This window comes from Engystomops pustulosus, chromosome 10 (assembly GCF_040894005.1).
Source record: "Engystomops pustulosus chromosome 10, aEngPut4.maternal, whole genome shotgun sequence".
NCBI classification, from domain to species: domain Eukaryota; kingdom Metazoa; phylum Chordata; class Amphibia; order Anura; family Leptodactylidae; genus Engystomops; species Engystomops pustulosus.
In genome coordinates, this window is record NC_092420.1 from 57,661,954 (window position 1) to 57,686,952 (window position 24,999).

The following is a 24,999-nucleotide window of genomic DNA, read 5'->3' on the forward strand; positions in this document are numbered from 1 at the left end:
ATATATATATATATACACATATACACAGTATATATACAATATATACACATATACACAGTATATACATATATACACATATACACAGTATATATATACAATATATACACATATACACAGTATATATACAATATATACACATATACACAGTATATACATATATACACATATACACAGTATATATACCATATACGGGGGGGCGAGCGGGGGAAGGGGGGGCAGAGTGTCAACTGTCCCGCCCTGCAGGGTGATGAGCGGGCAGGTCAGGAAGATCAGCGGGCGGGTCAGGGAGATCAGCGGGCAGGTCAGAGAGGTGGCTGGGGGGCGGGTCAGAGAGGTGGCTGGGGGGCGGGTCAAGGAGATGAGCAGGCAGGCGATCCCAGAAAGAGGTGGGTAGGCTCAGGAGACATGTGTAGATGCACAGAGAGGGAGGGGCCCGGGGGCACGATCCGGCAGGCACCCAGCAATGCAGCCCCGGACCACTTACCCCAGGCCGTGGCAAAGCACTGCAGGGAGCGTGCATCCCCGGGCCCCTGAACCTCACGGGCCCCGTAGCAACCGCTACGGCTGCTACGGCGGTAGTTACGCCACTGGATACAGTGTGGCCATTGCTGTCTATGGGAGACGTAGTATGGCCGCATGCTTGCAGCCATACATATGTCCCCCTTACTTGTACAAAATTACCGTTACAATCAGCCAGAGTGCCCTCATAGCAGCCACACTGCCCCCCTAAGAGTCACAGTGTGCCCCATAGTAACTAGAGTACCCCCCCCCCCACAGTAGGCAGAGTGCCCCCCATAGCAGCCAACAGCCCCTCCCCCGATGCATTTCCAACTGTGGAAAAAAATAAAAACATTACTCACCTTTCCCTGGTCCCTGTGTGCGACAATTGTACGCAGAGGTTCTAAAGCTGACAGGTACAGCCGCCGCACACACAAGAATAAAGAAGAAGTCAGTAGTGAGAAAACTGATTGTCACAGTTACCCTGACCCACAGGTACTAGCGCAGCATAGGGGCAGGGAGCGAGAGCTGGCTGTATAACACAAGGCCAAGGGCTGGATTTGGCCCCAGGCCTTGTGTTTCATACCTGTGCTATAAATATTGCAGTCAAAAGAGGCAGTGGCATTTCAGCAAAGCATTATACTTTGTGATTTGGGTATACAATGTAATCCAATGTCATCATCTGACATGTAATCATTCCCCTTTATAAGATAATGTCACTTAAATTGATAGAGATATTGTCATTTGTGCTACACACCAGTTACAGTAAATGACTAGTCTGTGAGGGGCAAGGGATACTAATACTGATAATGAATAGGTTACGGAGACGTTCCCTTTATTCTGTACACTGCTGGGTTTTACAAATAAACCAACTCTCGTGGGAAGCATTCATAAAATATGCATGATGTGTGCTGCGAGTGCCCTGTCTTGTGGTATGTGACATGGTACAGAATGATCCGTCGTATCCCAAGCCAAAGAGTTTTGTAAGTCTCTGGCAGGAATAAGCCTGTGCCCCGGGTAATTTGTTCCAAAATACACAAATATTTTAGACTGAGCTTATGTCGCAATAGCGGATTGTAGACAACAATTCCCAGCTATTATATAGAACTAAAGCACAGCAGGATGCTACAATAGAAAAAAAATCTCTATTTCATCCACTATTATCATACTTGTAGTGCCGCCCTGAGAGAATACGTATAGACTGAATCTCCACGGCAGAGTAACGGCTATACCAATACCAATATCTATCTTAATGAGTAGAACTTCAGGGATTGGCCGTTATATAAGCCATCAAGGAGGTCCCATAAAAATCAACACTATGCCACAAGGAATCATGTTAACAAGAAGCTTCACTAAAGACTGTCCACAAAAACTTTATATACTTGGTACTAAATATCCAGAATAACATTGCTGTAATGATGATTGTGCTTGTAATATATATATATATATAGCAATGTGGGCCTCAGTGCCGTCATGGATGCCATGGGGTCAGAATCCTGAGCAGTGTGAAGGATCTCTCCAAATGAGAAAGGAAAGCTGAGTCTGCAGCGCCACCTTATGGAAGGTTTCTGTCCTGTTTGATGAGAGATTTGCTTTGGCAAAATTTGTAAGGTTCAATTATGGTCTGAATCTATTCGGTAAAAACCGATGCTTTAAGTGTCCTGGTTATTGGTATATACATGTAGCCCTCACTAGACCTCCTTTTATAAAAAAACATCCAGTCTCGTAATTTTTACCAAGTTGTCAGTTCATATTACGACAATAATAAAGGAAGCCGCACAGACTTGGGGCAAATGTAAACTTTATTGTGTATTGCAATCAATGAACATTTAACAAATCTATAATATTTACTTTTATTCTATTATTATCATAGATACAGGAGTCATCTGAAGAAAAATTGAAAATATTCAGATTCAATTCATTGCCTGAAAATTGCCTGATTTGTAGCAACTTTACCAATTGAATTGCTCATCTGTAGTGAGAGCTCACGTGTGGTCCAGTAATAGTGCCAAGTAGTACATTTACTTTGTTAGCTCTGTCCAGGGTGCTGTCTTTCAGGAGTAGAGTGCTGTTGATGAATTAAGGTAAAGTGCAGGTCAGCATAAAACAGATATTGGGCCACAGTTATAAAAGTGTTTACGCCAGTTTTTTGTCTGACTTTGTGCTGAAAATAACGTGCAAACTGCTGGTACATGTGTTTATAAAGTATCTGCGCCAGTTTTGTGTTGTGGCTGCACTGTGTCCGACAACAGGAAAATGTGCACCTAAAGGGACGTGTGCGCCACAATTATGCAGTGTGAACAAAATGCATCAAAAAAGTACCCACTTCCCGAAAATTGCAGAGGGCGCCAGATTAGTGAAGACTGTGCGCCAGTTTTGAGTAATCTGCCGCACTCTGTACACTCCACAGGAAAACTGCACATAGTAAAGGCTTCACTAGTTTTGATAAATGGGACCCAAGGTCTTCTCATAGACTATAGCTTAATGGACTTGCTCCAACATTGGACATTCTATTTCTGAAAGTAATATGTCGCCAGTTTTGACAAAGGAAAATTATTAATAGCACTGAGTAGGACCTGGACGTTGGTGGTTAAACATACCTTTTGCAACACTTTGAAAGCCTTTTATTTCTGCAGATGCCAATTTTGCAGGTACTTTAGAGTAGTCCTTCCTCAATGCACTCAGTTCTCTTCATTAATCTGCTACTTCGCCCCTCCACTATGAGAGACGTAGTGGTGGTCTCCTGGTTGGATCCTACAGCCATCACTCAGATCTGAGTGCACTTCAGGATGAATGCACAAGTTGGAGAAAGAGAGCTTTCTCAATTAAAGGGGTTATCCTGTTATAAAAAATTACTTAGGGCTGTGCTGGGGTGGGCTTTTTAAAAATAATAAACTTGTACTTACCTCCTCTGGCGCCGGTGATGTCCCGCGCCGTGGTCCGTTTGATCTGTGCCCCTGTAAACAAACAGGGGCACGGATCAAACGCACACATGGAGCTTCCGGCCGGCGATGTGGCCGACTCCTTCCAGCCGCCCCCATCTCTCAACGTTGTAAGCGTTAGGAGTTGGTGTCGGATGGGAGCTTCTGGCCGGCAGGAAGCTCCCTGTGCACCCTTGTAATATAACCAGCGCACACATCAGATGGACTGCGGCACGGGACAACGGCTGTGCCGGAGGAGGTAAGTACATGTTTATTATTTATATACAGCCCACCCCAGCCCGGCCCTAAGTAAGTTTTTACAACCGGATAACCCCTTTAAGGTATTACAAAGTATTTAACCCCTTTCTCCCCAACTCCTACCCTATGTTGTCTCCAGTGCAAACTTCTATAAGACTCTGGATATTCAGTAGGGGACATGATTCAATGTACTTCCATCAGATACAGCAAAATCATCCAACCATTTTGATCCTTCAATATGGCAGCTTTCAGCATCAGTTTACAATGATAATGATAAACTTAAAAATTGATAATATGAAAGAAATCCTATTGTATGGTGCTGTGTTTATCTGCATCTGCCCAATATCTCCCCAGATTTTGAGTTGCACAGACATAAGTTCAGAGCTCACAGTCTGCTCCTTGTTTATTTTCTTCACTTGCCGCTAGCAAATTCATTAATTAAATTCTCTAATAGAAGCGAATTATCATTTAATGCCACCTCAGCTAACAGCAGGGAAGCAATTTCCACTCTCCATCATCCCCTGCTTCCCTCCACCAGGATTAGCACAAGTGAATATAAGCAAACAGCCTGTGTTGTGGATGCAAGTGAATGGCTTTTATTCCTCGCTTTTTATTATTTGGCAATAAAGCTGTGTTCACATTGTGTACTGCTTAGTGATGAGCATTATACATACTGTATAGGATGGATGCTATGGATGGGCACATCACAGAGATCAGCTGGTGGCAAAGCCTAAAAGAGGATTCTAGGAAAGGCTGCAGAATATACATGACATGCACCGGCAGGCGCTTTAGGTTGCTACAGTATGTATGTTATGTATATAATGTAGTATAGTATATTATAGTATGTCTTATGTGAGGTCTGTGCTCCATTCTCCTGCTGCTCGTATAGCATTGATGTTTATTGCAGCACAAGTAGTGGCCATAAATTTCGTAGAACCTGGGACAACGGTTTGAGGACATTGAAATGTGACATACTGGACCTTGTTTCCATCCATAGACATAGATTGCTATCTGCTAGCAGCTTTCAGTGGTATTGAGCTGTAATCTAGCATGACATTTCTTACTGCCAAATTGTAAATTGTGACTGACAACTATCTCATGTGGATGACTGGTTTAACGTATCATACCTCTCCCGCGTCTTCCCACTTCCTTCCTCTGCTCATTTACCTTATGATCCAATTTTAATATAGATGTGTATTGGTGACACATGTCAGCATCTGAGGTGTGTGCTTTTAAGATTTCTCAACAAATATAAAAGAAAACAAAGTTAGATGTTTATCAAGGGATATTGAGTAGGGGGCTTTCACCCACTGAAGGTAGTTTACCCACAAGGCATTTTAAACCATATGGAACTGCAGATATTAGATACAGGCGTCCCCTACTTAAGAACACCCAACTTACAGACGACCCCTAGTTACAGACGGACACCTCTGCCCACTGTGACCTCTGGATGTTACTATAGTCCCAGGCTGCAATGATCAGCTGTAAGGTGTCTGTAATGACATTTAATTGATAATCTTTGTTCCCATAACAGCAAAAAGTTTTGAAAATCCAATTGTCACTGGGACGAAAAAAAAAATTGCCTGCAGCTACAATTGTAAACTATACAATTCCGACTTACATACAAATTCAAATTAAGAACAAACCTAAAGAACCTATCTTGTACGTAACCTGGGTCAGTCTGTATTGGCCCTGGAGATCTTTCTGAAATAATATATTGTGCATTATTTAACCTTTGATGGATTTTTTGTAACAGGTACAACATGCCGTTACAGTGTTTTACAAAATTACCAAAGTAAATTAACATAAACCCTTTGTTTTGCAAAAATATTGATGATCCTAAATAGAGAACAGCAATGACTGGAGCACAGAGAAAGATTATAACTAATTTTCTGAAGGTTACATTCACCAGTCAGTAGGAGGTGCACAGGCCTTAGCTTTGAATGACTGCAGCACATCTGAGGCCATAGGACATCACTAGTCTCTCACAATGCTCTGATGGGATTTTGGTCCACTCTTTTTTCAGTCTCTTCCACAGTTCTGTGACTGTTGTGGTTTCCTTGGCCAGAACTTTGTAACCAAGTATTTTCTGGGCTGGCCAGTTCATTGTTTCATTGTTTCTGGGTTTTTTTAAGGAACTGCTTTATCCGCTTTTCTGTGTGACAGGGGGCATTGTCCTGCATGAAAATTCCTGGCTTATTAAGTGTTGAATGCAAGGAAGGAACCACATATTGTTGAAGAAGGTTCTGATACACACCTGCATTCACTTTGCCATGTAGCTGTATAAGAGGTCCAACTCATTCTGCAGAAAACATTCCCCAAACCATGCCACTTCCTCCACCACCTTTCACTGATTTCTTTTTACACTTTGGGTTCAGACCCAGTTTTTCAAAAAATACAATCTTTCCCTCCAAATCCATTTAAATTTAACTTGCTTTCCCCACTAAAATGAATTGTGGACCACTTCGACTGTCCACACGACATGCTCCTCAGCAAAGGTGAGTGTAGCATTTTGATTCTTTCCGCTAGAGTAGGCTTTGAGTCAGTGATGAGCGGCATTCTGCTTCGCTCATCTCAGGGAGCACCAAGGAGTCCCTCAGACCCCCCTGTTCTCTTGATCTTTGGGGGTCTCACAGCAAGTTATGTCCTAACTTGTTTAATTAGAAAACTCCTTTAAAACGTTATGGCGAGATAGATCCTTACCTTGTTCAATGCTGAACTGGCAAGCAATTCCAGCTGCAGTGTTGAAATGATTACCCATGGAGGTTCTCCGCATAACCCTGTCTTCTCTTGCATTTGACTTTGAGGGTGACCAGTCTTCTTGGGGGATTTGAATGAGTTTGTGATGTTGTAAAAATGCAACATAGGGTCACCCCTTTCGCCTTCATCTGATAACCTGCTCCCGGAGGTTGGTATAGCACACTACTTTTGCAAAGTAGGTGCAAACTGGGAAGTTAGGCTGCCAGATAAATAGGGTTTGTCAGTTATTAAGGAAATTAGCATCAGGTACCAGATTAACACCAATAACTTGCAGGTATCTGAAATTTTGCTGAAAATGTAATTTTAATCAGAGTTCTTTAACAATTATCTCATTTACATTTCTATTTATTGCTTTAGAATATATACAAATTATGAAACAAGCTTAAAAAACTGCCATTTTACCCAGGACAGGACTAGATAATGACCTTGACATTTAGAAAATTGTGTGTTGTTCCCTATTTTTGATTTCCAGTCTATCTTTGAGGACAGAGAATAGTACAATGACTATGTTGCAGATCTACTTTGTCCTGTATGGTGAGTGAACAAATTTGGGAATGTGTTCTTTGTGAATGTAGCGTCGACATAATGGAATGTATCAATGCTGCCACCTAGTGCTAGGCATGAAGAGGTGCAGAAAGAAATATACTCAGCCACAGATGCATAGGTACGAGATAGATAGATAGATACATACATACTGTAGATAGATAGATGAAATTAGGTCATTTGATACTGTTTGCACTACATTTGCTATGTTTAAAAAAAAAATAAAACATTTGCTATGCTTTGATCGGTATCCTCTGGCCTCCATATTTATTTTTAGTGAACCATCTTTAAAATAATCTCTCAGAACTACCTCTGTAAACAATGGATCAATATTCACAAAAAATAGGGAAAATGTGGTCTAGAGGGGGTCTTATGTAGAGTTCTCACTGTCAATAATTCCCTATAGTATGCCGATGATTAGATTCAGAGCATATGGCGTTTCCAGTACACATGTCAGCCATATGTGCCACTCTTTCATTAATGTAATTGATAGGGTTTTTTTGTACTGAGAATACTGTAATAGAATTTGAGAAAATGTCATCTTTTGGCAAAGAGTGTGACATATGAGACAAATGTAAAAATAGTACAAAAAATTTCAATTTTGAAATTAGCATAAAACCAAATTCTGAAAATACAACTGTATTTTACTAGTATCATAGTTAATATGGTTGAAAAAAGACACTTGTCAATCAAGTTCAACCAAGGAAGGAAAGGGATTGCATGAGGAAGGGATTTAGGGGAAACAATCCTATATAACATAACCATCAATGTTATTTATGTATTAAAAGGCATCTAGACCCTTCTTGAAGATCTCTGCTGTCCCTGCTGTGACCAGCGCCTGAGGCAGGCTATTCCACAGATTGACAGTTCTCATAGTTAAAAAGCCTTGTCGCCTCTAGTGATTAAACTTTGATTTCTCCAGATGGTGACAGTGCCCCCTCGTCTTTTGATTTGATTTAATCTGAAACAACTTACCCCCATATTTTTTGTATGGACCATTCATATATTTATATAAATTAATCATGTCCCCTCGTAGTCATCTCTTTTTTTAATCTTTCCTCATTACTAAGACCCTTCATACCACTTATCATTTTTGTGGCTCTTTGTTGCACCCTCTCTAGTTTCAGGGCATCCTTTTTATGGACCGATGCCCAGAACTGGACAGCATATTCCATGTGAGGCCGAACCAATGCCTTGTATAGTGGTAATATTACATCCCTATCCCGAGAGCCCATACCACTTTTGATACAGGACAAGGACCTACTGGCTTTAGAGGCAGCTGATTGACATTGCATGCTGTTAGTTAATCTAAGATCTACTAGTAAACCCAGGTCCTTCTCAAAAAGGGACTCTCCCAGATTTTGCCTATTACTTTCAATAAGTTTGTCCAGCAGTTTTTCTGCTATCCTCCTCAGTTTAGCCTGCCCCTGCAGCAGCTGTCTGCCCCAGCTGAGCTGATTATCTCTGTTAAATGGTTTTTTGTTTACACTACTTCTCTACCTGTTCTACCAGCTTTTCTGCTACTCCCTGCTCACTCTGAAGAGACAGATGCTGTTTGTGTGTAATTAGCACAGGAGCTGTGTCTGTCCAAATCCATGGATGCAGAAGTCTCATACACAGAATAGTGAGGGTTCCCCTGTTTCCTATCAAACCCTTCATCTCAGCCTATGATTCTGAAAAACTGAAGCTGTGTCATAGACTCATCTGCAGCAACCCAGGAAGCTGTTAACCCTTAGAGCTCACACTCATGCATGTTTCACTTCTGGTTTTGACTACTTATTCCAGGCTCCTCCATGTGATGGAAACTACCAGGCTAGTCACTATACAGACCCTGTTTCTAGAGTACAGTGAATTAACTTGCAGAAGTGTCACTGGATGTGCCAAGTTATTTCAATTACTTCTTCATTACTTCTCACTGGAGTTACTTCATGGGAAAACACAAAGCATAATGGGAAGTGAGGGCATCTTATTGACAGGAAGAGGTTAGTTTCCTCCCACTTCACTGCTGCTGAGGAACATTTCTGACAACTAGCTTCAAAACAGAAAATACCATAATTTTGAAAAAAAAGGGGCGAGTAACACAATATGGGCATTGTTCTGTTTGTTTTGAAAAGGTGATTGCATATGACAAATCATTTAAAACTCAAAGTTACACTTTAAACTCCCTTTGTATCAATAACTTTAAAATGAATTATCTTTAATATACTGCATTAAATTGGAATCCAAGTATCATCTGTAGATCACACAGGAACTGCTCTAATCATATATCTTATACTTTATTGTGATTTCCAAAGTGTTAATAGACATTTTTGAGCCTTGTTCCTCTATCATGGCAGACTGTTTCTAAGTGCTAAATAATTGACTGTACAAGCAAGCGGAAATATGTACACAGTTACATAAGAAATTCTGTTAGATGTGTGTTTAGAAGATTGATATGTTCTGTAACTTGATATTAGTTGTATATATTGGGTGTCATCTCTCTCTTAATGGTTCATACATCCTGAAGTGCAAGCTATTCACACCTTACATTCCTGCATTCATTCAAGCTATTATGTCAGCGGGTATGAAGCTGATGGTTAAAATGAGTATTTCACAGGCAGGTGCTAATTTGCATATGCTAATTAAGCATTGCTGTATTAATTACTGAATCATATCTATTTAGTCATCTTAACCACAAGTTGTATGTCTTACTTAAGAAAACCTGCAAAAATTATGAATCTACTTTTCATTTTAAGTAGGTGCTGCACTTTCAACAAACTTTGCATAAATAAATAATATAAAGAAAAAAGATTAATAAATGCCTCCTTCTCTACTTATCAGGCTTATTTCCCCCTCCCCCTACCCCTTGCTCCATCCAAAATCACTACTAAAATCTGTACTTTGTCAGCTTGGGCCACATTGAAATTAAATACAGCGTATGATGTTTAGTATCATAAACATATGTGGATGCAGAGCAATCTTTTTTTGCAATCTTCAATCTGCAATTGAAGGTGCATTAGTTGGTAGAAGGCTCACCCTATAGTTGGCCTAGACGACAGGCATATAGTAAAAGAAATTCTTTATATGCAAATGTCAATAGGAGGAATGTAAGAGTTCTCCAAGCTACAAGTCTTCAGAAAATCGTTTTTTTAATTATAGAATAATCATTTTTATTATAATCATAAAATGTGCAAATTATGCATTTCGATTCTGTGTAAGAACTTTCTTCAGGTTAAACAAAAATTCCAATTTTTTAATAAATTCTTGTACAGAGCTGAAACGTATAACCAGATTGTTAAAAACTGCCACACGGTCTTTAATAATGTGGCGCATTATACATGCACCGATTATGCTTAAACTGAGTGCTAGTTTTTTTCTAGTGCACTCAGTTTAATAGGCATGCGCCACAATCATGTTGGGACTTCCGATCATGAATGTGGCGTCCGTTGCAAATCCACACCGGAATTCCCATTTAGGTGCACAGTTTTGTATTGCGACACAGTGCAGCCGCAACACAAAACTGGCGCAGTTGCTTCATAAATACATATGCAAGATGAAAACTGGCACAGACAGTTTGATAAATGTGGGCCATTAATAGAGATTTATTATTAGGCGCTTGCATGGGACAGTTTTATGTCTGTCTTTAAAGCTTCGCTGCACGTTAGATACATTAAAGTGGCTTTGGCCCTTTGATAAATGTTCTTATACTCTACTTGTGTCTGGAATTTTTCTTTCAAAAAGTTGCAGCACATAAACCAGCACAGGGTTGCAGTGACTATGCGACTTTTGCATTGCATGGCGCTGCACTAACACTCTAGTGAAGTGGCGGGAATAATCATGTGTGACTTTTGAGCAATGAAGTCACAAAAAAGTTGCATAGCGGTTTTTTGTGACTTTTTATTGCTCAAAAATTGCACATGATTGTTCCCGCCACTTCATTTTTTATACTACAAAAAGCCTTGCAGAACCAATGATAAATCTCCCAAATTGTGAAGCTTTGTGCAACTAAACCAATCACATGAAGTTTCAACAGCAATTTTATTTCCTTCCTGAGACATATTAAAAGTTATAGATTTTTTTTGTTTTATTCATACCACTGTTGGCCATTACAGAAAGTGTCATCTGTGTACTGTATCTATGCATTTTACAGAACATAAATGGTAAGCAACCTTTAATGAGTGTCCTGATCAAGTTCTTTTGAAATCAGTAGAACATATTTTGTACATGGTTCTGCACATTTCTGACTGCTGCTGATCAGTACAGATACAGTAGGTAGAAAAGTATTTAGCCATCCACCAATTGTGCAAGTTCTCCCACCTTAAAAGATGAGAGAGACCTGTAACATCATAGGTAGAACCTCAACTATGAGAGACAAAATGTGAAGACAAATCCAGAAAATCTTAATTGATGTCTGATTTTTAAAGAATTTATTTGTTTGCAATTATGTTTGCAATTGACAAAATAACACATTCTCTAATTCACTGTTATTAACAAAAATACAGCATTTTACAGATATAAGTCCAACCTGTCTCTATCAGTCCTGCTGTACACAATTTCAGTTGCCCCTTGACACGACCCTGTAACTTCTGACTTGGATTCTCATCTTGGATTTCTGTGTGAGATCGTGCAGATGAGATTTCTGTCTGTCTCTGCTGACCCTGTAGCCACACCCCCTGCACGGAGCTCAGAGACTTTCACTGATTACTTCCTGTTAGCACATCACGAGCAGAGAGAGAGTCTACAAACTACAAGGAGATAAGTGATCCGGGGTAAGCCTTATTTAGGCTATATTCACACTAACGTATGGAGGACGTATATACGCATGGTGAGCAAAAATCCCAGAACCACATGGGGGAACCTAATGAATGACCCGCAGAAAGCAGGGACCAACATACAGTCAGTAACACACTACACCGCTAGAGCCTGTCTGAAGTTTGCCAGAGAGCATTTGTATGTTCCTGAAGAGTTTGGGGAGAATGTCAGATGAAACCAAATTAGAACTGTTTGGTAGAAATACAACTCATCGTGTTTGGAGGAGAGTCAATGGTGAGTTGCATCTGAAGAACACCATACCCTCTGCTCTTTCTCCAGAATGACCAGAATGACTGATCTGTGTACATGAAAGAATGAATAGGGTCATGTCTTCTGAGATTTTGAGGGCAAACATCTTTCCATCACCAAGGGCATTGAAGATAAAATGTGGCTGGGTATTTCAGCATGACAATGATTCCAAGCACAATGCCAGGGAAACAAAGGAGTGGCTTTATGTGAAGCATTTCAAGGCCCTGGAGTGGCCAAGCCAGTCTCCAGATCACAACCCCATAGAAAACCTTTGGAGGGAGTTGAAAGTCTGTCTTGTCCAGCAACAGCCCCAAGACATCACTACTCTAGAGGAGACCTGCATTGAGGAATGGGCCAACATACCAGCAACAGTGTGTACTAACCTTGTGAAGTCTTACAGAAAACATTTGACCTCTGTTAATGCCAACAAAAGTATTGAGATGCACTTTTTTACTGTACAAATAGTTATTTTCCACCATACTTTACAAATAAATTATTTTTAAATCAGACAATATGATTGTCTGGATTTGTTTTCTCATTTTGTCTCTCAATTGCAGGGGTCTCTCATCTTTTAAATGGGAGAACTTGTACAATTGGTGGCTGAATAAACCCATTCTCCGCACTGTACGTGTAACAGTGCAGACAAAGCTGTGTATGGATACTGCAAATGCCAGAACATTATTCTGATGTCATGTCATCAAATATCTTCTTCTCTGCTTTCGTATAACAAATATAGGCCCACATTTATTACAGTTTTTTCTGTCTGACTTTGCACTGAAAATATTGTGCAAACTGCTTGCACATGTATTTATGAAGTGTTTTCAGTAGATTTTGAGCCTATAGGGGTGTAACTGCTGCTTCAGACCATGGGCCACATTTATCACTGCAACTCGACAGAATTGTGTCCCATGCTCTATGTTCAGGGTGTACTAAAAGAAAGTTGGTGCACACTTCCTGAGCAGTGTAGGAGGCGTCAAATTCATTAAGAACTGTTGCACTCTAGTGGCGAATAGTGGTGAAAATTATCTTTATAATTATTAACATTTCATCAAATGTATAAAGCAGTTTTTAAAAAAAATCACATTAATTTAAAAACAAATTGTGATACAATTCTCGTTTCAAACCTAGAGAATTTATATATGACTGTCCAATGATTGTTAGGAGTTAAAGGGTAGATTGGGTGGTAGGTACATTTATAGGATGTGAGGATAGCCCTCTCGTCCCCACAATCTTGCTATAGATGTACCTACCACCAGATCTACCTTTATAGGTAGATATGTGTTGGTAGGTTCCCTTTAAGTTGCCAAAACTTTAATAGCTTCTTATCTATCATGTGTCTCTCGAGTTTAGACTTTAAGTATGTAAATTATATGGTAAGTCAAACGTAATACAGAATACAACTCTACAACACTGTTTATATTAATAGTTACAGTAGTTTCTCCTTACAGGTGGTTCTTAAGTGGATGAAAAAGGGGAATGTCTGAGTTTCTCTTTAGTATATTAAGTTTTAATAAAAAAAGATGTTATCCACACATAAGACTAACAAGGTCAATATTAAAATAGAAGATATATTTCTGTAGAATAAAACAATACAAAGAAATATTGAGCAAGATGACAAATAAACCAATATTGTTCTAGGCTCAGCTCAGCAGTAAAATCTATTAAAAATGAGCCTGGGGCTACTGGAGCCAGTAGCTTTATTGTAAGTCTCAGTGTAGGGCTCACCATCATCACTATACATCACTATATTTTAATGTTATGAGAATATAAATAATAAAGGATATTTTAACAAGTTTCATTGTGGATCTAAGTATAGATTCATGCTGGGCCATAAGTCATGGTCTCTATGGGCAGACCAGATATGGTGAGGCTAATTTTAAAGGTGAACCTTGAAGACCCCTACCAATCAGTAAACTATATACACCCTTTCGTAAAAGACCACCCTAAAGTCACAGCAGATAGCTATCCTGTCTGCAACACCTATTAACAGGTTTAGAACAGCATAGTAGTAGACCAGTTGCTCCATATGCTACATAATAAATTCTCCTTTTAAACTTTAGACCCTTTTTCCTAAACTTGTACCTCTCTGTCAGAAATAGGGCTCCTTACATGCCATGGTACAGTGACTAAACTTTATGTATATTCAGTTTGCTAAACCCTTAAATTGGTTTTACAAGTTCCATAGAAAGACCCCTGAGGAAGTATATTCACCCTGCAAGTGACTTCCGGTGGTATCAGAAGGCTATAAATTGTCCAAATTGTGTTCCGTAACCCCCCGACGGTTATGGGAGCGACACTTGAACCAACACCCAGCCCATAGGGGGTTTTCCAGGGTTCCTGGAACACGATTTTAAATAAAGAATTACTCAATTATTACTGAAATCTTTATAATGGGAGCATCCCATAATAAAACAAAATTATAATAGTAGTTTCCATGAGTGAATACATACATACATACATACAAGCCCTTAAATTAATATGCATTAGGGAACTTCTAAAACCTGAAATGCCAGAATTTTTATACCAAAAGGAAACTTCCAAATATTGTACAAACTCTTAAAATCACTCTGGTTGCCAGTGTAGAAAGTTCAGTGACATCTCAGGAAAGCAGTGTGACTTAAACTTAGACTCTTTGGGGTAAAGCAACCTCAAATATTAAGAGGCAGGTACCTTTAAATTATAGAACAATAATAAATAATAAAACACTTGATTTAAATACCCAACAAATCCCAGCGATTAGAAATACAAGCTTAAAGGAAACAACATTTTGTGTATCTTAGATACTTGTCTCAGGGTGAAGGCTATGCCCTTGAAAAACAAGTGTTAAGCACCACTAATTCACCGCTAGCTCGCAGCTGCTGTTTGATATTCCTGTCCGTATTGGAAATCCATCGGCAGCGCTTGCATTGCCCTCATTAAAGAGAAACTAAAATGAAAATAATAAATAAATAACACAAAATGCCACGGGAGAATATTCAGCAGGGAGCTGCGCTAATGAGGAGTTACAGAGAAACCAGATTCAGATGCATAATTATTTTTAATTGAATGCTTTGTGGGGTTTCCATGTGTGAAAAGAAGACGAAACGTGTTTGAACTGGGAAGCCGACGCGAAACCTTGTCTCACGAGCTGGAAAAGAAGAGGAGATGTATCCACAACCTTCTTCTCTGTCACAGGGAACAGAGGAATTTCCTTTGGACGGACACAGCAGGGGCCCACGTGTATTCACTTGGTCCAAAAGGAAGTGCATAGAGGTCAACTATTTTTGTATAACTGAAAACGATCACATTAGATATTAAGATTCTCGTTGCAGCTTCCCGTGTACACAGGAGAAGGCAGACGTGTTTGATGACTATGCTTTAGGATGTTTTGTTCTATGTTTCCTTTTATGCTTCTGTCTACAGTTAGTTGGTGGAGCTGCAAGACACCATTGTTTATTACTATCTCCACCATGAAGGTTTTTATAATTAACATTCTAATTAGTAAAGTTGTTCCGGATACAATGATGTCTGCACTCTTACCTAGGGCTGCTGTTGAATTTCACTTTAATGCCAATTAGAAATTACTATAAGTTTTCATCTTTAATTTTCGATTGAAGAGTAGACAAAAAGAATCTGCAAAGTTCACATTTTATATAAATCCATTTTAAAGTGACATTCTCAGAGTGGATATTCAGTCATTTTACCAGGATAGCCCAACTAATTAATGTTGAGACAATTTTACTCTAAAAATAGTGTAGGGTAGTGTGCAAGGCAAGAGCTTTCGCTGTGTCATTGATTTTGGTGTTGATAATGGTGAGTGAGGGTCACCAGAGACAGGATAGTTCTAGTATTAGGCTCTTTTTTACTTTTATTAGACTTCATGTGGAATCTACCCAAGAAGCAGTAGCCTTAAAGGGGCTGTGCCATTATAGACGCCTAGGGGCATATTTATCAGGGCCTCTGCACCACGCAAATTGCTGGCTGATTATTTGTCCCAATACACCAGGGATGGGGCAGCCATCCAAGCAAAGGGCATGGCCGGTTGAGAGTGGGACAGCGCTTATTTCTACGCCAGGCATAAGCCCTTGATGGATCGCGCTGTGAAAATGCAGTAGGGCGGGCCTATTAAATGCTGGTGCCCGTGCTCGTGTAAGAGAAATATCCCCCCTAACCTCTTACCTTGTGATAGGGAATAAATGTCCGATAGATGTTGGTTCAACTGCTAGGATTCCTTGCTTCATTAACTTGTGTAGGACTCCAATCTTTATTTCACAGCCTTGTATAAGTTAATGTTGTGTAAGTCCTCTTGTCTATTCATGGTGATAACCTTAGGAGACTCGGGGCTGTCATTTCCATAATCATTGGAAGTCCCACTCTTAAGATCTGTGGGATAAGAGTGTATGTTGTAACAAGCCTTTTGAGCTCAAATTTGTGATATTGGTTCCAGTTTAGAACCAAGACTTGGCAAACCCCCATTCACCACAGATCCTATAACGAAAAATGTATTGGGGCTACTGGCTGGAGACCAAACAGAGCATTTGACAGCTGTGTGACAGCAGTTAGTAGTAATAAACTAGATTTCTTCCTAGATTTTTGCCCTTGGCTGGAGAATACAGAAGAATTCAAGTTCGGCTTCCTTTTTTCAATTGTATCCACCATGTAGCTACAGTATGTAACTCTCTGCTATATGCATTTTCTTAATGCCCCATGACTAATTTCTCTGTGTACCATAAGCTTCCCTACTTTGTTTCTAACTTAATTTCCAGTGCTATTTCATCCGTTCACCATTTATGGGAAATCAATAAAGAAGGAAGTTTTTATAAGAAAGTTTACATTCACGGATGAGTTAAACACTCAGTAGTCAGAGGAAATGTTGACTACAGACAACATCAAGGCTTATTGGGTTAAGGAGGATTATAGTAATGATAATTAACTATGGTGCAAACTTTTTATGAATTAGCATTGCATAGAATATATATGACTATGAAGATAAAGTTAAAAGACTTATTCTATATTTTTCAGTAAAGATCAATGTAAAATGGGTTTCTACTCAGCTATGATAATATCCTAAAGACGACTAGGGCTTGATTTGGTAGACACAATCTAAGGGTGGCTGTATATATATATACCGTATATACTTGAGTATAAGCCGACCCGAGTATAAGCCGAGAACCCTAATTTTACCACCAAAACTGGGAAAAACTACTGACTCGAGTATAAGCTGAGGGTGTAGTATACAGCCTGCCCTGCCCCAAGTAGTAGACAGCCTGCCCTGATCCAAGTAGTATACAGCTTGCCCTGCCCCAAGTGGTATACAGCCTGCCCCAAGTGGTATACAGCCTGCCCTGCCCCAAGTAGTATACAGCCGGCCCTGTCCCAAGTAGTATACAGCCTGACCTGCCCCAAGAAGTATACAGCCTGCCCTGCCCCAAGTGGTATACAGCCTGCCCTGCCCCAAGTGGTATACAGCCTGCCCTGCCCCAAGTAGTATACAGCCTGCCCTGCCCCAAGTATGCCAAGCTAATAAAAAAAATAAACTTAATACTTACTCTCCGACGATACTCACCTTTAATACTCGGCACGGCTCCCGGTCCTCGGCGGCTGCTCCCGGATCCATGGACATGACTGCCGGCTAGTGAAGAATGCAGAGAGAAGCGGAAGCCGCCGCTGAGGACTGGGAGCCGCTGCCGAGGATCCGGGTGCCAGAGGGTGAGTGTTAATTTTTTTTTTAATTGACTCGTGTATAAGCCGAGGTAAGATTTTTCAGCACATTTTTTGTGATTATACACGAGTATATACGGTATATTGGTTAACACACTTCGCTGTGAATTTATAGGGGTTCACACACAAAGCCAAAGTTTCCATGTCCCTTTAAATGAGCCAACTTCCTTAGCCCAAGTAGGTGTTATTCCTGCCCTGTTTACTTGCAGATTCTCCATAAATGATGGTAATACTGGTGTTTTCAATCACATATTAATGCTCTCAATTTAAAAACTTTCTGAATTCTTTATAAAAACTGACTAACACTAGCACCCCAAAACCACAAATCATGGCACAGGGTTCACTTTTTAAATTGCTCTGTTAAAATAAAAGCTGCATTATAATTGGTTGGAGACCTCCCATGGTGCAGATAGGGTTTATAAAATCAGAAATCCTCATTGGCCAACCCTTACAATACATAGGTGAGAAACCTGGCTGGAACATTCATGACATTGATGACCTTTCCAATCACTGCCTTACAACATGATATACACACGTGAGTCTATCTATCTTATAAAATGAAGTCTTTCCTCACGGTGCACCCACAATTTGTCATGAATAATTGTGTAAAACAGAAATCCACGTACAATTAAATGTGTCAACACATCTATTGTAACCTCCTTCCCAAACCAGAAGCCCCTGAAGCTGAAACTGTGTAACACCCATAATGGCAGTACAAATAGCTAAATATACATAAATCTGTGCATACTCCAAAAATAGAAAGGCCTTTGCTTAAAAAAGATTCTGTAAACATATGAAGTATCAAACTAAGAAGTATTCAATCCCTAGTATTCTTATTCTCATCTGGGCATTGACATTCAATCAAATTAATCTGCCATACATAAATATATAAATTTAAGGAGGATTATAGTAATTATATTGTGTTCTTTTGCTTTTTTTGCGAGAGTTTTAGGCACAGAACCAAAGGTACCAAAGTTAGCTGCCTCCAGGATTTAATTGTTCAACTTGTGAGACTTTTTGCCTCTGAAATTGTCACATTCTTGCACTTAATAAATCATAAAACAGAGCATGCTAGACCCAGACTTACTTTCTCAGCTACTTTTTGGGACCAAAAAGTCACACATGGAAAAAGTTGCAAAATTGAGACTAAACAGGCAAATTATCATGTGTATCAAAAAGGAGAAAAATGCAAGATACATTACAATGATCAAGTAGGCCACCTTCAGGAAACTTGAAAAGGTGGCAGCTGAAAAACTATGATACATGTGCCCCTTGGAGTTGTATTATTTGACTAGTTATAAATTCTCATAAAGAACTTATTAACTGTTTATGCTTTAAGTCTATTCTAAGTGAAACCTGTTTTTAATGGAAATGTATTTGTGATGGAGTAAAGCTCCTGGGGAGATTCGGAGTATGGAGGAAGGGAGTTGTGTTGTGTTAAGAATGTTGAGAAACTTTTTATTCTTCTATGCAGTAAACATTAATATTTTTCCTTGTTTTAATAAAAATGTCAAGGAAATATTTTTCCACGCCAGAAATCAGATACAAGTAAAGGTCAAATGGATTTCTAACACGCCATTTTAAACACTCATACACTTTGTGCTGCATGGGGGTTGTGCAGATCTGTCGTTTCCTGTCACTGCCATTTTTCCCAATGGCATGGGCTTGACAAATCGCTTGTCAGAGAAAGGTCTGAACCTCTGGGAAAGCAGCACATTAGGAACTATTCATCATATGGACTCTGCCACACTATTAACCATTATGTATACCACCCCAACCAGAAGCAAAAGTTACCCCAGCATGAAATGGCTGGATAGCCCCTGATACATATAAGACATAGGGGATTGCATGATACATGGTATGCTAATAAAATAATAATCATCAAATATCAAGCTAAAGAGATATTTAACAAATATATCAAATATTAAATAAATTAAATATTAAATAAAAAATATTTTAACATATTATGTTTTACAATCAAATTATGTAACGAACAACTAGATATTAACTAATTGCCTGCACGGCAGTGCATTTATATGCCCTAAATATTGTGCCAGAAATTGTAATTCTAGCAGCATAGGGCAATGGACTGAGCTGTTAACTACTTAGGTGGTGCGGTATTAGCGACCAAGTGGCAGAAGTAAGTATGTTGCTGACCACTGCTGGCAGCCTGCATCATGATCATGGTGTTAGATCTTGATAGCAAGACAGGGTGATTAATAAGGGCCCCCAGGTGTGTCCTTAGTCCATGCTTTCTACACCTTACCATAGGCAATGTCTAATAGGCTACTCGATAACAACCATGGCAATGTACCATACACTGCATTCAGGGGTGAACCAAGCCTTTCTGCTCCCCAAGGCAAGCCATAGAGAGTTTGGTTTGGTATAACATTAAAGCAATGCAAAATGCATACAGCGTTCCACCATGTAGTATAAAATGTATACAGGGTGCTGCCATGTAATATAAAATGCATACAGGGTGCCGCCATGTAGTATAAAATGCATATAGCGTACTGCCATGTAGTATAAAATGCATACAGAGTGCTGCCATTTAGTATAAAATGCATACAGAGTGTCGCCATGTAGTATAAAATACATACAGCATACAGCCATGTAGCATAAAATGAATACAGCGTGCCACCATGTAGTATAAAATGCATACAGAGTGCCGCCATGTAGTATAAAATGCATACAGCGTACCACAATGTAGTATAAAATACATACAGAGTGCCACCATGTACTATAACATGCATACAGCGTACCGCATTTAGTATAAAATGCATACAGTTTACCGTCATGAAAAGCATGTAGGGAGACAGGAGTGGGGATTGCCATTTCCATTGAAAGACAAGCCGACGGAAATCTCCCCAAATATAGGACACCGCAACCAAGCTGCTCACCATAGCAACTATATGCTCACCGCAAATATAGGACACCGCAACCATATGCACACCACGACAGAGTGCTATATACCGTGATCTGGCCAAAAATTATGTTGCCAGATATTGGCCTTCATTACTGAATGAAGCCTTAGAAGCAAACTGTCGATGTTGTAGAACACAAGCAGCAATGCTGAATACTTTTACATTTGTCTATTGCACTGCCTGGTTCCTGACCTAAAATTTGTTCATCCACATAGAAATATGTCTTCTTGGTTGGACATGTCAAGACGTGTCACTTATTATTCATTAGTGGTAGTAGTATTTATGTGGTTTAGCATGTAGTAATACATTATTAAGTGTTATTTATCCTGGTCTATTGTAATGTTTAGTATATTGCATTTTATAGCTCTGAAAATTTCACTTCTACAGTATAGTTGAACGATATAACGTTTTGTTTTGGCAGATAACTTATTTCTGACACTGGAGTTACATAGTTATTCATCCACTATCTTTATTTTTATTTCCACAGCAAATATCTGCGACAATGAGTTGCTTCGATGTCAAAATGGTGGAGTTTGCCACAACAATATGAGATGCCATTGTCCTTCTGGCTTTACAGGCATATGGTGCGAGAAACAGAAGTGTGAGGAAACCGGAGGCTGTTCCTCTTCTAAATCTGGACAAGAATCTATTACCCATAACTTGTACCTGACCACCATGATAATTGTAGCCCGACTCTGCACTTTGTAAAAAACGTGAATAATGTACCTACAATTTCCCATGAAGAATAAACTGACTGAGAGACAAAGAGAAATAAATATAAAGGAATACATAAATTATATTCAAATTGAGAGAGCCTGACTGTACTAAGCCATATGTACCAATTTGTGAATGAGAGATCCATGACTGTTATGATTCTGGCTCAAAAGATGGCTGCCTCGAAGAGCACTGCCATGGTATCAGAACTAGCTGTAAGGACCTTCAGAAAATAGAAGTCCTTAGCAACATGGTCGCCTCAAGCAGAGCTGATGCCATGGTAATTGCAGAATAAATATTCCTTCAGCCCATTGAAAAGTCCCCAGCAAGCCGGCTGTCTCAAGCAGGACTGCTACTATGGCAGGTGCAATCACGTTATTTAATTGCCCTTAAATCGCTCTAAAAGAAGAGGACAACGAGAGCTGGTTTGCCACTTCCATGCGGTTACTGTACCTCTCTGCCCAGTCTGTGGACCAACCAAATAGCGTCATTCTTTGCTGCCAGTGCATTGTGGGTAAAGGAAAGCGGCCATATTGGTCCCCTAATACCCTAACACCTGTGCTTTTGTGAACGTCGCTCCGTATACCCTTGTTGGTCGAAAGATTTTATTTGTCCGATGTTAGTGGCGCACATATCTCCCTTCCTTGGCCCCATTTCCTTTAAGAGAGTAAATCAAGGCTTGTATATCATAGATACGCCTCACGGATTAAAGAGTATATAAGGCGTATGAAATCCAATATGAGAAAAGGCTAGAGTTTAAGCAAAAATAAAATGTATTTATCCTTTTGTATTCAAATGAAGTTATTTTTCTTGAAATAATGTAAAATGTAGATTTTTTGTATTATTGCAAATCCGTGTTTAACAGACAATCTATTACGTAAATATCAAAATATCAGAAAATATTTTTTTTTCTTTTTGTTATTTTTTTTTTCTTTACTTTCTCAATTCTATATTATTTCAATTCTTTGCCGCTTGTTCTATCCCTTTCACGGCCATAGGGGCAAAATGTTCCCTTACTCCCCTTGAGCCGTAAATGGGTGACATGCTCAGAAACTCTTCCTTAGGGAGCATGTGCTGGTGTCATGGAAAGCCACAAGTTTACATTCTAAAGATGTGTAATAATGTTCCACCAAAGGAAATTCTAAATGTTTTCTTGTTGTTTTAAAACACTGGAAGATTTCAAAGGAATAAAAATAAGTGAAAACGATTTAACAAACAATGGAATGCCATTCCTTCTTTCCAAAAAAAGTAAAAGAAATGGATCCACAGAGTTAAAAATGTACAAAAAAATTACCAAAAAGCGAATCCCTCTTTATTTTTAGAGTCATGATGCATGGAAAAAAAAAACTAAAGAAGCATTTGTTCCTATAATTGTACACAAAAGTGCACAAAAATTTCCTGAGCAACAATAAAAAATTTGTTACAGGCCCCTAAACTACCCTATGACCAAAAGGGTAGATGTAGGGGATGTAGAGATAGCAGTCGTTGCTGGGTCCTGGAACCTGAGAGGACCAAAAGGTTCATCTACAACACAAGAAGATACAGGTATTATAAATGGGGTATATTGCAAAATATGTACAGAAACCAATACATCTCACCAATTCCTTATTATTCACTCCTGGCTACGACCTCTCACTATGCACGGTACAGTTCTCCTAAGACAGTGATGGCAAACCTTTCCAAGACCAAGTACCCAAAGTGCAACCCAAAAGCCACTTAGTTATGGCAAAGTGCGACAATGGCAATTTTAAACGGCTACTTATTGTTAACTTGTTCCACAGCTTTAAAATATATTAAAAAAATATTGACATTCCCTCAAGGGCCCTCTGAAAGGAAAGTATTGTGGGGCCTAGAGCAAGAGCCTCAATGTTAATCTGACCCCCTCATCACCATCTGAGCACGTCCTTGGCTGCTTGAGACTACAAAGGAAACATTTAGTCTTGTTTGGTAAACTCTATGCTTCGTTGATGGCCTAGGTGCCCACTTAGAGGGCACGGAGTGCAAGTTCTGGCACCCGTGCCATAGGTTCCCCACCACTGTCCTAGGACAATAGAGCCATGCAATGTTTTCTCCGAAATCCTGGAAAATTAAGAATCTTTACTTTAATCCTTTTAAAACTTGCATGCTTCGCTGGCTTAGTCATAGCAATGACTAAGAGCGTGAAGTTATAGTCCGGAACTCATCAGCTAAACTTTGTAAATTATAAAAGGATTAAAATAAAGAGCTTTTGTTTTACTACTGTGCCACATTGTTTAAGGTCTACTAATTATAAATGGGGGCCCTATTAAATATTTTGCCTTACTTTCACTTTTTTATTCTGTTGGCATAATAAGAGGACTTGTTTTTTGTGGTATGAGTTGTCATTTTTAATTGTACTATTTCACTATTTTAGGGTAAATATAACATAATGATTAACTTTAATCAATTCTTTCTAGGGGATAAGCAAATAAAAGTGGCAGTCAATTGATAAAATCAATATACCAACTGTTTTTATTCTACTAAAGATGTTATGTAGCTCTGTACAGTTTATGGAAAGTGTTTTTTTTTTGTCACAGTTTTTAATTGTATTGGCGTCCTGAGGACACCAATACAGTTGAAAGAAAGAGGAGAAATTCAGATTATCATTGTATCTTCCTTCCAGGGTCCCCTGAAGAGGAAGAATTGCGAGGCCCATAGTAGGAGCTCCAATAATAACACAGATTGTCTGCACCTCCTTGCTCCTCCTGTAGTCCTGGGCAGCTAACGATGTGTAGCTTTAAAATAGTCCTCATCACAGCACATCCTTGATGGCCAGGGATGGCAGGAGAAGGTTTTGAGTCTTGTCTGGAAACTCTGTGCTGGGGTGATGGCCTGGGTGCCCACAGAAAGTGCCCCAAGTGCCACCTCTGACACCCGTGCCATAGGTTCGCCACCACTGACCTATTGGATTAAAAATGGGATCAAAAGCCATCCCGCTCTACATCCGGTTTTGCCTCTCAAGCAGTCATTTTGTTCTCCCACTAGACATGCATGCTTGGCACTCTGTCACACAGCTAGCCACACATTGCAAAGCTATAGATTTGTGCACCATACAGGGACCAACATTATCAAAAAGGAGTTTGGTGGTTATAAAAAGATGTTAAAAAGTCACAAACGAAAATGATACACAACACAGCAAAACCGTTACACAATAAAAAGCAAGAAACAGAAACTTTCAAATTAAAGTAAATCCCAATATCCTTGGAGGAAGGAGAAATATGAAACACTTTCAGTCTAAAGCTGCCTCCAACATGTGAACATTGTTGCTCTGCATAACAGTTTATTGTATACTTTCTCTATTTGATTGATTAACTAGTCAACAGTGTATTTCAGGATTAGAAAAATTGTTAGTTAAGTGGAGAGTAGCATGGTGACTCAGTGGTTATCATTACAGCCATGCAGCACTGGGGTCCTGGTCCAAGTCCCATCCAGGTCAACATCTGCAACGGGTTTGTATGTTCTCTCTGTGTTTGCATTGGTTTCCTCCGGTTTACTCCCAGACCCCAAAAGCGATTTGGTGGGCTCTGTGCAGCACTGCGTAATCTTGTGGGCGCTATATAAATAACAGAATTATTATTAGTTTTTTTAAAAATGTTAAATATTTTTAAAATATTTTTTAACAG

The 24,999-nt window shown here is 39.5% G+C and overlaps 1 protein-coding gene across 7 annotated transcripts in view; it reads left to right on the forward strand.

Annotated features, from left to right (window-relative positions):
• NTNG1 (netrin G1) overlaps positions 1-23,761 on the forward strand; it is a 165,695-nt gene extending 141,934 nt beyond the window's left edge. For 2 of the 7 annotated variants that reach the window (XM_072128613.1, XM_072128614.1), the window contains exon 10: positions 21,132-23,761. In XM_072128613.1, coding sequence (XP_071984714.1) covers positions 21,132-21,352 — 221 coding nt within the window. In that variant the 3' untranslated portion in view covers positions 21,353-23,761. The remainder of the gene's footprint in view (positions 1-21,131) is intronic. The other 5 variants (XM_072128616.1, XM_072128617.1, XM_072128615.1 and 2 more) reach the window with 4 other exon arrangements.
• The last annotated feature ends 1,238 nt before the right edge of the window (positions 23,762-24,999 follow it).